Raw genomic sequence first — 14,974 nt, 5'->3', positions numbered from 1 at the left:
CTAGGCAGAAGGACTGGATTTACATAGCCGAATAATTTTGCAAACACGGAACTTAATGTAACATATGGAACTCTAAGATCATGATTCATTCTTCGTGTGGTATCGTAATAAGCTACATAAAAATCATATCGATCCTTGTCAACCCTTTGGAAGCCATATTGATGGGGTCACCGTGGCCCCGCCGTGCTATTCATCCCACTTACTTCGTAGCTTGGGGGAGATTTTTATCGGTATGGGAGTATATGTCGTTATCGTCATGCTCATCCTCAAATTGTGTCACAATAATTTCGGGTATAGGCCGCTCGGCTTTCAGGGGGTGATAACACCGGAAGCTCATAGACAGATATGACACTCGTCTCACATGGGAGCTCCGATATTGCAGAAGTGACCGTCGAAACCTCAGATGGAGAGAAAAATACTTTCTCGTTGCCGAAAGTAGTTGGTAGTGAGCCAAGGTGGTTAAGAACCATTTCGACTTTGTCATATAAAAGAAGCATGCGGGATTCCTGTCTTAGGGCAACTTCATAGTGACGACGCTTCCAACTGTTGCGGTCTTGATAGGTGATATGTTTAAACTGCTTCACAAAAGCAGCTAAATCATTCGCGGCATTCTCGGCATCGGTGAGGGTTGAGTTGATCCACTCGATCTCGATCTCGCCCAGGACTGTCCTTTTGTCATCCTGTAACTGTCTTGTCTGCTCCACTGTGGAATTTACAAGTACAGCTGATTTGTAAAACCCTCTTATTTGTTCCTCCGGCGATAGTGAAGGTCCAGTGACCGAGGCAGAACTGATTCGTTTCACTTTTGTGGAGAGTGATGTGGGCTTGAAATTTGAGGATGAGTTTATCGATTTCGAGTTGAGAGCCCGGGAATAAAATCGTGATTGTGAAGTGGCTTGCTCTTGGGCCTGCCAATCATGCGCTGGAACATGGTGTGTTGTATCTTCAATGCGAGCGACTCGGTGTAACTGATCTGCTGATTGATTCCATTTTGACACCGATCGATGTAGCATCAATTTGGCTGATTGATGACACCGATCCTTCGAATCATTTAATGTGTCTGCTGATTTGTGCAATATTTGCATTTTCGATTGTTGATAGCGATATCTTGAATTATCCCACATGGCTGTTGAACGACCGATGAGGTCCCTTGTCGATCGCTGCAATTTCCCTGTCCACTGGCCTTTTGGCCGATGTACGAAGTCGGTGGGTACCATTTTCGGATAAATGCACTTTTAGTGCTTGGAAAGGGCTTGGAAATGGATATTTTGTCTTGGATGTCTCGGAGAAAGGTGGAATCTGAAAGGCAGTTTGAATCCAAATGCGAAAAGTGGAAGAAACCCAAGGTAAATAAGTTTCCCTTCTTAGCCCAGCCCTAGGCTAACACGGAAATTAAGGATGGCTTTCTCCCAATCAATTACTTTCAAGCATGTTGGTTGCCAGCAAATTAGGGCGATGCTGGAAGGCTGTGTGTTGATAGGCAACGTAGTTAGTACTGGAGTGTAGATCCACGTTCATCATTGGCCAACTTTTTGGGCATTGCTAAATTTGGTTGTGGATGGTGGGGGCCAAACTGCCTGGGGGCTTGTGCTGCCCAATTGGCAGACTTCAAAGGTTCGAACGTCAAAGTGTATTGTGGTCAATACGAGGTTGTCCTTCCACCTTTATAGCCCCCTAGGAGTCTATGCTCAGCCTTGCCCGGGTGGAGAGCTTAAGTTTATTAGGGAGTACGGAGTACAGAACACAGAATACAGAATATAGAATAATCCCTGGGAAGGGAACCTTGGAAGAGCCCCAGAGGGGTCCTGACCACGTGGTACCACGTGATCTTTCAATTTATGTCGTCATTTGACATTTCCCCGGATTATCTACGATGGCGCTAATTGATGGAAATTCTTCAGATTAAGTACCTTTGAATTAGTCCATAATAAGGCTAATTCCGGTGGGATAACCCCGGGGTACTATATACTCTTTTAAAAAAAATCAACTTTAATTCTTGACAGAAAGGACTTATAAAAGGAGGATAATGCTGCCAATGAAGATAGAATACCAGTTAGCTTCATACCAAACATGAGGATTCCACAGGTTCTTGCTTTTGCTGCAGCTGTAGCTGGAGTGACAATTCCACGCTCCAAGCATTCTTCTCCTACCTCCCTTACAAATGTGACCATCTTCTCACCACCCTCCGACTACATCGTTCCACGGACGCTCTACCCACGTAACGAGCAGCTGCCCAATGGCGACCTTCTTGCCACATGGGAGAACTACTCCCCAGAGCCACCGGCGGTCTATTTCCCCATCTACCGTTCCAAGGACTACGGAAAGACTTGGAAGGAGATCTCCAAGGTCCACGACACTGTCAACGGATACGGCCTGCGTTACCAGCCATTCCTCTACTCCCTGCCCGAACGCGTCGGCTCATTTAAAAAGGGAACTCTACTTCTAGCTGGTAGTAGCATTCCGACCGATCTGTCGTCCACACACATCGATCTGTACGCATCGCAGGACGATGGCGTCAATTGGAAGTTTGTTAGCCATATTGCTGCCGGAGGAGAGGCGCTGCCGAATAATGGACTGACTCCTGTATGGGAGCCATTCTTACTCGCCCAGTATGTTTCTCTATTGAGCCTTGAGATAACTCGCTAACCCCATTCACAGCAAGGGCAAGCTGATTTGTTATTACTCGGATCAGCGGGATAATGCAACCTACGGACAGACAATGGTTCACCAGGTCTCAACTGATCTAAAGAGCTGGGGACCTGTTGTAGAGGATGTTACCTATCCGACATATACCGACCGACCTGGCATGCCAGTTGTGACCAAGGTAAGCTACGCGGAAGACACCAATTCAATTGCAATTATTCTGTGCCATACCCCGGACAATGCTAACATTTTTAGCTCCCGAACGGTCAATACTTCTACATCTATGAATATGGCTCTTTCTTCGGTACATCAAGCTACTCCTTCCCTATCTACTACCGCTTGTCATCCGACCCCGAAAATATCGCTTCCGCCCCAGGTCAGCGCCTCGTTGTCTCGAGTGGTACTCAGCCGACATCTTCACCGTACGCCGTGTGGACACCTTATGGTGGTAAAAATGGCACTATCATCGCCAGCTCCGGTACACAGAGCACATTGTTCATTAACAAAGCTCTTGGCGAGGGAGAGTGGACAGAGATCGCTTCGCCCGAGGAACACGGCTACACACGGTCTCTACGTGTGCTGTCGGAGGATGGAGGTCGATACCTGGTTGTGAATTCTGCCGGAGTGCTATCTGGTACCAATAATCGGGTCTCCGTAAGTGTGATGGATTTGAAAGAGGTATTGTAAATTAAAAGACAATTTGTGGCGGCAGATATCTCATTCTATAATCCTTTGATCGTTATGGTCGATGTGACCCATCGCTGGATATGTGTGTGTCGTGTCCTTGGTATTTGTCGAGAAGAGATCTTGATTTTGGTGAAAGACTAGAAACGTTGTACATATGAATCTACGTGTCACTCTGTGGCCTGTGAATAGCCATTATTAAACCCATGCATGTACAATCCGGAAAGCTCACCTTGAAGAAGACGCGTACCAGGCACAATAGTGAGCCTGGTGCCATACCTAGCCTACCATCCCCGAAGCTCAGAAAGATGCGGATCTTTCCAAGGTTGAGATCGCAGGTGACTCACCAATTAGTCACTAGGTAACATACGACACAATGAGTTTCAGGTGTCATCAATTAATATGCATACATATATGTAAGGTGTCCGAGTTGTGAGTCAAAAGGGTCCAGATAGGTCCAGCTTCGTATTTTAGGCACCAGCGATCTCCCGCCCTTTCCATATTTCTCCCCACATTAAGCCTCATCTCCACACATACACCCACACACATCTTCCAACCTTGGAAGGATCCTAACAGCCATGTTAGACTGTTCTCTAGAGGAGGATGCTTTTGGGCCAATTGTCGCTCCTTCTTGTCTGCATGGATTTGACTTCACACTCTTGTTTGAAGAGAGCATTCTCACACTCGGGCCGATCGGTGTTGTTTATTTAGCAGCGTCCATTCGAATTTGGAAGCTTTCGGGGGTCCCAGAAAAGGCCAACCGGTCATGGTTGTATACCACAAAGGAGGTATAGGGCTCCTCCAAACTCCAAGAGTTTATGATCCCCCACATTCCTTGCGCTAACCAGCATCGCGTAGTTATTGTGGCTGTTCTATACAGGATGTCATATGGTCCTGCTAGCCCTCTGGTGTCAGACTGCCACATTCAAAACAAAAGCAACTATTCTTACAGCTACTGTGACTGTCATTATTTCCCTTTTTCTGGCCTACTTGTCTCATCTTGAGCATCTCCGGTCCATACGCCCATCTACAGTGATCAATGTCTTCCTCGTATTTACCTTGCTCTTCGATCTCGTACGCCTTCGAACTCTGTATTTCATGCCTATTACTCAAACTGTGACCATTCTTTTTGCTATATCATGGGTCATCAAAGCGACGATTCTCGGGTTGGAGGCGACAGAAAAGAGATCTTTGCTCAAAAAGAGATATGAAAATAGCCCGGTTGAGTCGACCAGTGGTGTGCTGAATCGCGCTATATTTTGGTGGCTGAATGAACTACTATGGCGCGGGTCAAAAGATATTTTGACAGTTGACAGTCTACCTACTCTCGACAATGATATCAGGGCTGCTTCAAATCCTCAGTCACTCCTTGAAAGATGGGACAAAGGTGAGCTCCAGAGTTACGTCTATTATCATACGAAAAATTAATATTAATCCATATTCCTAGCCAACAAATATGATCAAAATTCACTCTTATGGACCTTCGTATCTCACTACAAATGGGCCTTCCTGGAGGGTGTTTTACCCCGAGTTGCATACACGGGATTTTGCTTTGCGCAGCCATTTCTCGTCGAGCGCGTACTTGATTTTATGACTGAGCCAGAGCACGTTAACTCTGCCAACTATGCGTATGGACTTATCGGTGCCTATGCTATTGTGTATATCGGTATCGCCGTATGTAGCCTTTCATGGCTTCATGGAAATTCTACTGATTTTAATCCATCCATAGATCTCATATGCTGCTTACGAGCACAAGACTTACCGTCTTATTACTATGGTCCGAGGAAGTTTAGTCACATTAATCTTCAACAAAACTCTGCGGCTGAGCACTACGGTCATCTCGGATACTGCTGCCATTACGTTGATGAGTACTGACGTTGAACGAATCGGAAGCGGTCTCAAAGAGATGCACGAGTTATACTCTAACTTTACCGAGGTTGCATTGGCCTTGTGGCTACTAGCACGACTGCTCAATGTTGCGACAATCGCGTCTACTACAGTTGTTGTCGGTACGTCCTTATAAAATTCTTCTTTTGATAAGAGCTTTTGGCTGACTTGACCATTATTTAGTATGTTTGGCTGCAGGCGTCCCACTGGCAGTCGCTTGTGGAAAAGCACAAGGCGTATGGCTTGAGGCCACTGAGGAACGAGTGACTGTTACCTCCAAGGTTCTTGGGGTGATGAAAAACATCAAGATGACAGGCTTGACACAAACCATCTCTGGTAGCCTTCGCGATTTGCGGTCTGCAGAAATCGATGCTTCATTTCCGTTTCGACTCTACGAAACATTGGGAATCACACTAGGTATGTCCGGCTCCAGCTGGGAGATTTTCGCTAATCATATAGGGTATGCCTCTTCATCCCTGGCCCCGGTGTTTGGATTTGGTGTTTATATTATTCTTGCCGAAGCAAATGACACAGCTACACTAACAAACGGGCTGGCCTTTTCTGCGTTGACACTCTTTTCGCTGTTGGATCAGCCAATGGGCTCTATTGTGAATGGCTCGGAGGATCTGATGGCCGTGGTCAACTGCTTCCAACGGATCCAAAAGCACTTGATGGAAGCGGAAAGAGTTGATCGCCGAGTAAAGCACGATAATCAAGGATCTCTACTAGCGCAAGGTACTAGTGAAGCGCCTCTGATTGAGACTGATTCCTCGGCCTGGGAACATCATATCGAACCTTGTGCTATCCTTCGAAACCTCTCTGTAGCTTGGTCAATTGACACTGAGCCGGTGCTAAAAGATCTGACCGCTAATATCCAAGAGTCCAAGGTTACAATGATTGTTGGGCCTGTTGGAAGTGGCAAATCTACTTTTTTGAAGATGCTCATAGGAGAGATCCCGGAATATTCTGGCTCGATCTCCACCAGCTTCACTCATGCCGCATATTGTAGTCAATCGCCATGGATTACGTTCGGGACAATCCAAGAAAATATTGTTGGTGCATCGCCATGGGATCGACCCTGGTACGACCAGGTTACCAAGTCGTGCGCTCTACAAGCCGATTTCCAACAACTTCCTGCGGGGGATCAGACAAAAGTCGGCGTTCGGGGTTCTCGACTTAGTGGAGGGCAGCAAATGCGTGTGGTATGCAACTCTAACCCTGTGCATTAAAACACCTGGAATAACACAAGGTTCTCTAGGCACTTGCGCGGGCCCTTTACTCGAAAGAGCCAGTTCTTGTTTTAGACGACGCCCTAACGGGTCTTGACCGAGAAACTGAGAAGATAATTCTAGAGAATTTGTTTGCTGAACATGGTTCCATCAAGCGTTCTCGGCAAACAGTGATTATGGCAACAAACTCAGGTATGTATATGCCCTGTATCTGTGCAAGACATTCAATAAACTGATCATCACAGCGCATCATCTTCTCTATGCTGATAATGTCATCGCGCTGGGTGAGGATGGGCGAATCATCCAACACGGGTCATATAGTGATCTCACCAGTTCCGGTGGCTATATTAAAATGCTTTCCGATGGTTTTAACCAAGTCAACACTGCCAGCCCCCCTTATTTTGTATTGGACGACGAACCATTGGGGGAATTGAACTTGGATGACCAAGACACGGATTTGAGTCGACGAACTGGCGACTGGACTGTCTATCGCTATTATTTTCAGAACATTGGTTGGCCTCTTCTGTCGCTCTTCCTTGCATGCTGTGTTCTCTTTATTCTCGGTCTCAGCTTTCCTCGTCAGTTTCAACAAACCTACCTGGATATCTTGTTCCACGCCTAACATTATATACAGAAATATGGTTGCAGTGGTGGACCCGTGCCAATGAACAGCATCCCAATGAACATGTTCATTACTGGTTAGGTGTATATGCTGCACTTGGGTTCTTCTCACTTCTAACGACCTTTATTGGCACTTGGTACGATGAAAATATCTTTTCGACCTTGGAGGTGTTCTTCTATGACTAACTTTGTATAGGATCCTCATCATGATCATACAGCCCCGAACAGCCCGTCAGTTCCATGAGATTCTTTTGCGTACTACAATAGGGTAAGAACGGAAACATAGTAATTGCTGGGTGTTACTTGTTTTGACCTTTGATTCAGAGCCACGACCTCTTTTCTTACCTCTACGGATATCGGAAGCACCACAAATAGGTCGGTATACTATTCTTTCTTACAATAAGCTTTTTTTTATTGACCCGGTTTGTTGTTTACAGATTTAGCCAAGACCTGGAGCTCATTGACGACGAGCTTCCTTCGGCCTTGGAGCTAACAGTCAATGCTGCCCTAAGCTGTGTTGTTGAAGGATTTCTAGTCTTTGTTGGGTCTTCTTACGTGACAGCAGCAGTGATCCCAGTCTGCGTCCTGGTGATATATTACGTGGCAAAATTCTACGTCCAAACCTCTCGCCAAATGCGTCTACTAGACATTGAAGCCAAAGCACCTTTATTCTCTCAATTCTTAGAAGCCCTCAATGGCCTCTCCAGCATTCGAGCCTATGGCTGGACAGAGGATTACCACCGTCGTAATCAAATTGCCCTCGACGCTTCCCAACGCTCTTCTTATTTGCTTTATTGCATTCAGCGCTGGATTGGTCTCGTGCTAGATTTGATCGTGGCATGTATTGCTGTCATCGTCATCGCTGTTGCAATCTCGATGAAGGGTAGACCTTCCATGAACTTATTGGGTATCGCGCTATTCAACATTGTCAACTTCAGTGGCACCCTTCAGAGGCTTGTTATATACTGGATTGGATTGGAAACCTCCATTGGGGCGGTTTCTAGAATTCGCTCATATGTGCTACAAGCCACTACCGAGGATTTAGACACCGAAACAGTGGCTGTTCCCGAGGACTGGCCTCAGCAGGGTGGAATTGATATAACTGGTCTTTCAGCATCTTACGAGTATGTTCTCGGATGCTTCTTGGGTTTCTTTGGATACATGCTAAACAGTCTTTCAGTGCCTCTTCAGATCCTGTTCTCGTGGGAGTTGATCTCAAAATTCTCCCCGGCGAAAAGATTGCCCTCTGTGGCAGGACTGGCAGGTTTGTGTTATCCTACATCAGGTTGCGTCAGCACTCACTGATTTATATTTTAGTGGGAAATCATCCCTTGTTTCGGCAATTTTACGAATACTAGAGCTAAATAGCGGTACAATTTCCATTGATGGAGTAGATATTTCGAAAGTCTCCAGAACACACGTTCGGTCCAGAATCAACACCATTCCGCAACAGCCCTTTTTCCTTCATGGCACGGTAAGGCTAAATGCAAATCCTGAGGGAGATTCAACTGATGAAACAATTATTACATCCCTACAAGCAGTCAATCTATGGTCTTACATTCAACTCAAAGGAGGGCTTGATATCGAGATGTCTGATGATTTACTATCTCATGGACAGAAACAGCTCTTCTGCCTCGCAAGAGCACTTTGCAAATCCAGCAATATTATTATCATGGACGAGGCTACTAGCAGGTATGTAGAAAAAGCAACGGATATATGACCTTTTGCTAAGAGATCTTGCAGTGTGGACTCGGACACAGATACACACATGCAAACCGTCATTCGAACGCATTTCAAAGATCAGACTGTCATCGCTATTGCACACAAACTGCATACAGTTCTAGACTTTGACAAAATTGCTCTCATGGAAAATGGCAAAATTGTGGAGTTCGATACACCCAAAGCGCTTTTGTCAAAAGAGGGATCGGGTTTTAGGATTTTGTTAGAGGCTTTTCGCGACAGTTCCAAAGAATAGACATGGGATAGTCCTTTGCATGTGATTTGAGACCAGAGATAATTTTACAAGGGCTCAAACTAAAAACAGCCGAGTTATAAACCAACAAGAATTCAAAGTCTAGATGCTGTGCCTCATATCTCGCTTTGACTTCGGCTTTAATTTGGGCTGCTCCAACGAAGCTGAGACCTCCGTTTCAATCCCAAGGTTCCACCATTTGTGGCTAGTCGCAGTATGGGCGAAAATATTTGCCAACATCGAGACAATCTCTTGCGCATTATGTACCCAGTGGTAGGCCTTCTCGGTCCACTAGAAAATATATTAGTGGTGTTATAGCAAGTTTCATGACGATTTCTCACCTCGCCATTTGGACGAATCCGGATGAACACCCACTGGAAACTGTCTGTTGCAATTCCATACACTGATGTGTCTATAATCTTAGCCCGCTTCCTTGTCTCATGGATCATCGCTACTCATATTAGCATAAATTCACGTATCATGTAAATCAAAATCACTTGCCCATATAAGCGAGACATTGAAGCACACCCCGCTTGATCAAGTCTGGTTGCCTCGCCTCGACCATGACCATATTAGTGGAATAGTCATCAGCCATGCCATACCAAAGCGAGTAGTCAACAATACCGGAGAGTCTCACCCGTCGATCATCGCTTTTCCAAATGAAATCGATCTCGCGATCAAATTGCAGGTGAATAGACTTGAGTGATGCGGGGGAGGCAACGCCTGTACAGGGCTTTCCAGGAAACTCGCGCTTCATCTTAGCCAGAGTTGTCAGGATAATCACATTAATACGGGATCGTATCAAGGTCTCGTTTATTGGTGAGCCACTGGTTGCTATGCCACAGTCTATGAGGACAGAATCTATACAAGTAAATGTATGCACATATTCATATCGACCATCTAACTTACTCAAGTGGGGAGGGAGAGAGATCTTTTCAGTCTTGCGAGGAGAAAATTCCAACTTGGTGGGCAGACGATAAGTGAGGTTAAAGTGATGGGGAATCTCACTCGGCTCGAGGTCGGTAATGGCGATTGTAGGCATCTTTTTCGATTTCTTGCGTTCGGCACATACCCTGTTTTTGAGAGCTTTGTACTTCAACTTTCGAGATTCAACGACTTCCTCCATGGTTAGAAAAGAAGGAGTTCAACGGCTGTGAGGTTGAAAAAGGGAAATAGGGTAGTATGGGAGTTTGAAATCTAGCAGGTGCGATTTACTTCTTTAAAAGTCTTCGTACATTGTATCCATGGATCTATGAACTGCGAAGCTTCATTGAATGTCTTTTTGCACGTCTTTTCATTTTGAAATGTGTTTCTGGACACCTTCCGACATCAGGTTCCAAGGTTGAAGGCCGTTTCCAAAAGAGGAAAAAGCACATAGTTGAGTCATCTGAGCACCTCTCTCTATTCTCCATACATTCTCTTCACTCCCTTCTCTGCTCCTCAATTACTCGGCTTTATTCTGATTTATTAGCTTTGCTTTCTTCAAGTCGCTTAGTTGAAAACTCTCTGCTCAATACAACCACAATGATTGAAGAAGACTGTGCAATGATCAAGGCGACTGAGGAATATCAAGATGTAGTGGAGGCATTTGGGCTCTCGCCTACCAGGTGGTGGAATAAGAGGCATCTCAACGCAAGAAACACCTGGAGCATCCCAGATCATCTCGGTAAGTTTCAGCTGTTTATCTATTTCGTTTGCATATTGTGTGCTAATGACTGATTAGTGTGCTTGTGGGACGATCTTGAGCTAGTCACGGCTCGGGACGGTAGTATGCATCCGCTGTCCCCAATGAGAATAGAATCACTTCTCCTCGCTCTACTTGTGGACAAGATCAAGAAAGAGTCCCTCAATCCCCATGGGCCCCTAAACTCGCCCCACTGGAGCTTTCGAAAGCAGGTATTCACGCTAGGAATGGAAGACGACAAAGGTATAGCCCCATATAAAATCATTGACTACATTTTATGGTATGGCCACTGCTGGGAGCTAGAAACAAACATGATCGTTATGAAGTCGAAAAGTCCGGTGTCTCAGAGTTGGACTCTGCTTCAAAACATGGCGAGTATCCACCATGCTCGGAAGCTCGCAGAAAGGGACGCAGTTATCTATGGTGTTATAACTGACGGGTCAAAATGGGTATTCATACATCTGACCAACAAAAGTCGGGTAGGTAACCCTGGAACCCCCAGTGTGTTTGAGGAAGTTTGAGCAATCTTTTCACTAATACTTCCTTTTTAGTATACAATTAAGGTATTATCCTGGGGCGACGAACAGCACCATATTATTGGCCAGATTCAGGACATAATTGATCAGGCAGTTGCTTGTCACAGAAAGATACTGTCGCGCTCTTCTCTGCCTACGCCTACTGTTCATCAAATTAGTGGCTGTCGAATCAGAGAGCTGCCTGCTCCATGCAATAGCTCTGATGATAAGAGTGCCTATGTAACTGAGCAGAATACGTATAATAAAGTCACAGTGGAGGAGAGAGACTGTAATACAGATCCAGAACCCTTGACCTGGTGAATTGCTAGAAACTCATGTGTTGAACTATCTACGGTGGACACGTCGGACAATGATGATGCTTGAAGTCTCTCATATTCTCGTGGTCACTCCATAGAATCCTCTTCTTCCTCCCCTCTTTCGCGGTTTTAGACCTTCTAACATACTTGTATTGCTTCATACTTATAATCTCATCTACTATTCTAGGGAATATAACTAGTGGTGGCATCTCTCCAATTCAAGATCCCAGCTGCGTATGTAGCTTCAATCTCTCCGAGCAAATTTCTAACAGCGGCACCAAAATGTATTCCTGTTACATGTAAAAAATCCACGAGTGCAATTTGTATAGCTGTACTCCGTACAGAGTGAGCCTGTAAATTTATGCCTAAGGCATAAACTCTTTGCAACCCGATTAAACATCACGGATACATCGTCCAATCACATGACGTCTACACCCACTTCGAGGCACCTAGGTTAACAGTATTCCTCATTTCTGTTGTCCACTCAACATATAATACCCGTCTAGATGTCTGTTGCAACACTTCCTACGGAGCTCGTATGTGATATCTGCAGCTATCTGGAGCTATGTGACTGGATTGCTTTTCGAACCACCTGCCTTGCAATATACACGAAGTCACTGGATGCTTTTGCGGACCGGTATTGCAAGAGTATCGGCCTGATCCTCACCAGTCACAGTATTGATCGATTAGAAGAGCTCGCCGCAAACTATAGTTTCCGAACACGAGTCCAAGAGCTATGGGTTGTGCCGTCCTTATTCGGAGGCTTTTATGAGATGGATGTTGAGTCCTTCAAGTCCTGCATCACTTCCCATAGAGACAGGCCGTCTAAGACCGTCGCCCAGATCAATTCTCAGCACACTGCATATCAGACTGTAGTGAAGGATCATCTGAGTATCATCGAAACCGGTACTCTTAACAACGTCCTCAACGAATGTATGGCACTCTTTAAGAACCTCACTGTTATTAGAATGCAACTCAAGGACTCTGACTTTTTCTGGAATGCAAATCCGATCGCAAAGGATGAAGTCCAGTTTCTCGGCTGGCGTGGGGTAACACACCAGCTTGGATTCAACCCATTCGGATTGAACGTCCGAAAACCCATACACAACCTGTGGAAGAGCAGGGCGAAGGACCATGCTATAGCTTTTTCCGCTCTCCTAGAGGCAGCAGTTGCCTCTAACAGGAAACTAAAGACGTTAGACACATGTAATGGTGACCATTGTGCTCTGCCACCTTCGGATGTTACACTCAAACTCACGCACAAATCTCTGCTTTCCTCCCTGGAAGGATTAGAGTATCTGCACCTCTGCATCTGCGTCTGGGAAGTACAGTCAGATGATTCTACACTCAGATACCTCATCGATATTCCTATAATGGTTGCACCAAGTCTCAAGGTCCTAACATTCTCACAGTGGGACCGGAACGGTGCAATGAGCCCTCAATATATTAACGACCTCTCTCATCGTATCAATTTTACCCAGCTAGTGGAACTTAATCTCTATTGGATTGAAATCACATATGATACCTTCAAGGCGTTTTTACACACCACAATGCCGACTTTGAGGATTCTTGCGCTACAGTCCTTGAATTTGAGGGGTGTCGTCCCAATGGACACCGACAGTGGCCATAATCTGTCGAAATGGGACTCCCCAGAGATAAATGAGGAGAGTAGTGCTGCTTGGCGACAGGTTTGGGATTTTCTCGGAGACGGATTTTCGCTACGGTCTCTTTCCTTGCAACATCTCGGCTATCGAGGCCATCGTCTGCATTTGCACGATAATTTAAGCAATCTGAGTGGATCTACCGAGCCGAATGGGCCGATAATTGCCGTCTTCAACGCTGAACGAGCTGGTGTTTCCTTTAAGGAATGGGTCACTCAACTACAGACAGGGCCACCACGGGGACCGCGGATGCGTTTTGATAGTTTGCCAGGGAAAGATTATACTGCGCAGATGGTTTAACATCTATCTAGAGATATTTACGTGAAATCCTCACTAGCAGTTTTGGGATTGTCACATATCAAGCATAGCATAGAATTCGTGAATCTAAACTGTAAGCACAACCTTCCCTCGACCATCAAACCTCCCATTAGCATAATCATAAGCCTCCCTCACACGGTCAATCCCGAAACTAGCAGCAACAAACGACCGCAACTCCCCCTCGCCGTCAACTCACTCAGCGCACCCAACACCTCCCCACTCCCCTCAACAATAAAAAACAACGCCTTAATCCCATCCCTCTTCAACCCACGCTTCTCATGAGCCTCAACAAAATCAAAGCTCGCCGAATCAACAGATATCAAAGCACCTCCTTCCTTCACAAACCCCCAACACCTCTCCAGAATCTCTCCACCAACCGAATCAACAACAACATCAAACCGACCTTCCTGACCACGTTCCAAATCCGCATACTCAACAACCTCATCAGCTCCCAACTCCCTCAAAAATTCCCCATTCCTCGCAACAGACCCACTAGCCGCAACAACATGCATCCCAGCACGCGCAGCAAGCTGCACAAGGAAAATCCCAACTCCACCCGAAGCGCCAGTAATAAGCACACGCTTTCCCAGCTGACAAGCCTGCTGATCATCCTTCTCCTGGTGATTCTGTGGTCCCGACTGCGCACTCCCGCCCAGAAGCGGGGGCTGAAGACCCGCATGCACAAAGAGCGCCTCGTACGCCGTCTGCGCGCTAAGCGGTAATGCCGCGGCCTCTTCCCACCCGAGACTCTCAGGTTTGAGTGCGACTTCGTCAGTTGTGACGAGAGCGTACGACGCCCATGTTGAGCCACGGTCTGCAGATGTCATGCCGAAGACGGAGGTGCCGGGTTTCAGGGTTGTTGTTGAATCTGGGGGGGACTGATGCTACTATGCCTGAGAAGTCGTGGCCTGGGATTGTGTATGGTTGGTAGTACGTCTCGGGCCATGTGAGCATGTCGCGGATTATGGTTGTTGCTTTAATTTGGATTAAAAGCTGGTTCGGGGCTGTCGGAGTTGGGATGGGGATTTGGTCATTGTGGAGAGCTGTTGTTGGGGCGGGGTTGGTTGGGGAATAAGGTGCTGCAGATGGTGGTGCTGGATGGACACGGATGGCTTGCATTTTAAGGGTTCGTCGGTGTATAGATTCGTTTTAGAGGTAAATTTGAGGTGTATGAATTTGTTTTAGAGATAATTTGAAGGGGTTGATTGAATGGATGTTTGGCTTTTTATGTCTTGGAAGTATGGTTGTGCAGATAGGCTATTGCCTAACGGCTGTACCCGCTCGATCATACCCGCTCGATCACGACATCGGGAGTACATAGGTAGCTACAGTCAAACCTCTATATAACGAATTAATTTTGGGAATGAAATTATTCGTTATAACCAGGGATCCGTTATATAGAATACACCATATATTAAATACTAAAATATGAACGAATGTCTC

The 14,974-nt window shown here is 46.0% G+C and overlaps 7 protein-coding genes across 7 annotated transcripts; 4 read left to right on the top strand and 3 right to left on the bottom strand.

The window, feature by feature from the left end:
* Positions 1 to 266: 266 nt before the first annotated feature.
* Positions 267 to 1,217, bottom strand: N7487_004842 (uncharacterized protein; the record flags this gene model as incomplete). Its single annotated transcript, XM_056872589.1, has 1 exon — positions 267 to 1,217. The coding sequence occupies one exon, from the start codon at positions 1,215 to 1,217 to the stop codon at positions 267 to 269; it is 951 nt and encodes a 316-aa protein (XP_056730309.1).
* An 853-nt stretch (positions 1,218 to 2,070) lies between these two features.
* Positions 2,071 to 3,330, top strand: N7487_004841 (sialidase family protein; the record flags this gene model as incomplete). The annotated part of the gene is made up of 3 exons (XM_056872588.1): positions 2,071 to 2,609; positions 2,659 to 2,824; positions 2,899 to 3,330. The coding sequence occupies 3 exons, from the start codon at positions 2,071 to 2,073 to the stop codon at positions 3,328 to 3,330; spliced, it is 1,137 nt and encodes a 378-aa protein (XP_056730308.1).
* Positions 3,331 to 3,905: 575 nt separating this feature from the next.
* N7487_004840 (uncharacterized protein) lies at positions 3,906 to 9,039 on the top strand (the record flags this gene model as incomplete). The annotated part of the gene is made up of 14 exons (XM_056872587.1): positions 3,906 to 4,115; positions 4,186 to 4,714; positions 4,775 to 5,001; positions 5,057 to 5,336; positions 5,398 to 6,416; positions 6,473 to 6,635; positions 6,689 to 7,021; positions 7,078 to 7,201; positions 7,261 to 7,332; positions 7,389 to 7,439; positions 7,502 to 8,188; positions 8,245 to 8,328; positions 8,382 to 8,756; positions 8,808 to 9,039. The coding sequence occupies 14 exons, from the start codon at positions 3,906 to 3,908 to the stop codon at positions 9,037 to 9,039; spliced, it is 4,386 nt and encodes a 1,461-aa protein (XP_056730307.1).
* A 99-nt stretch (positions 9,040 to 9,138) lies between these two features.
* N7487_004839 (uncharacterized protein) lies at positions 9,139 to 10,162 on the bottom strand (the record flags this gene model as incomplete). The annotated part of the gene is made up of 4 exons (XM_056872586.1): positions 9,139 to 9,327; positions 9,378 to 9,487; positions 9,538 to 9,882; positions 9,946 to 10,162. The coding sequence occupies 4 exons, from the start codon at positions 10,160 to 10,162 to the stop codon at positions 9,139 to 9,141; spliced, it is 861 nt and encodes a 286-aa protein (XP_056730306.1).
* Positions 10,163 to 10,560: 398 nt separating this feature from the next.
* N7487_004838 (uncharacterized protein) lies at positions 10,561 to 11,241 on the top strand (the record flags this gene model as incomplete). Its single annotated transcript, XM_056872585.1, has 2 exons — positions 10,561 to 10,702; positions 10,760 to 11,241. 2 exons carry the CDS (start codon positions 10,561 to 10,563, stop codon positions 11,239 to 11,241), a joined length of 624 nt encoding a protein of 207 aa, XP_056730305.1.
* An 817-nt stretch (positions 11,242 to 12,058) lies between these two features.
* Positions 12,059 to 13,513, top strand: N7487_004837 (uncharacterized protein; the record flags this gene model as incomplete). The annotated part of the gene is made up of 1 exon (XM_056872584.1): positions 12,059 to 13,513. The coding sequence occupies one exon, from the start codon at positions 12,059 to 12,061 to the stop codon at positions 13,511 to 13,513; it is 1,455 nt and encodes a 484-aa protein (XP_056730304.1).
* A 149-nt stretch (positions 13,514 to 13,662) lies between these two features.
* Positions 13,663 to 14,650, bottom strand: N7487_004836 (NADP-dependent oxidoreductase; the record flags this gene model as incomplete). The annotated part of the gene is given in 2 exon segments (XM_056872583.1): positions 13,663 to 14,409; positions 14,420 to 14,650. 2 exon segments carry the CDS (start codon positions 14,648 to 14,650, stop codon positions 13,663 to 13,665), a joined length of 978 nt encoding a protein of 325 aa, XP_056730303.1.
* Positions 14,651 to 14,974: the final 324 nt, after the last annotated feature.

Source organism: Penicillium crustosum, assembly GCF_028827405.1.
Source record: "Penicillium crustosum strain IBT 35664 chromosome Unknown utg000002l_segment0_segment0, whole genome shotgun sequence".
Classification (NCBI taxonomy): Eukaryota; Fungi; Ascomycota; class Eurotiomycetes; order Eurotiales; family Aspergillaceae; genus Penicillium; species Penicillium crustosum.
Note: the sequence above shows the minus strand (reverse complement) of the source record. Positions and strands in the feature narration are given on the sequence as shown.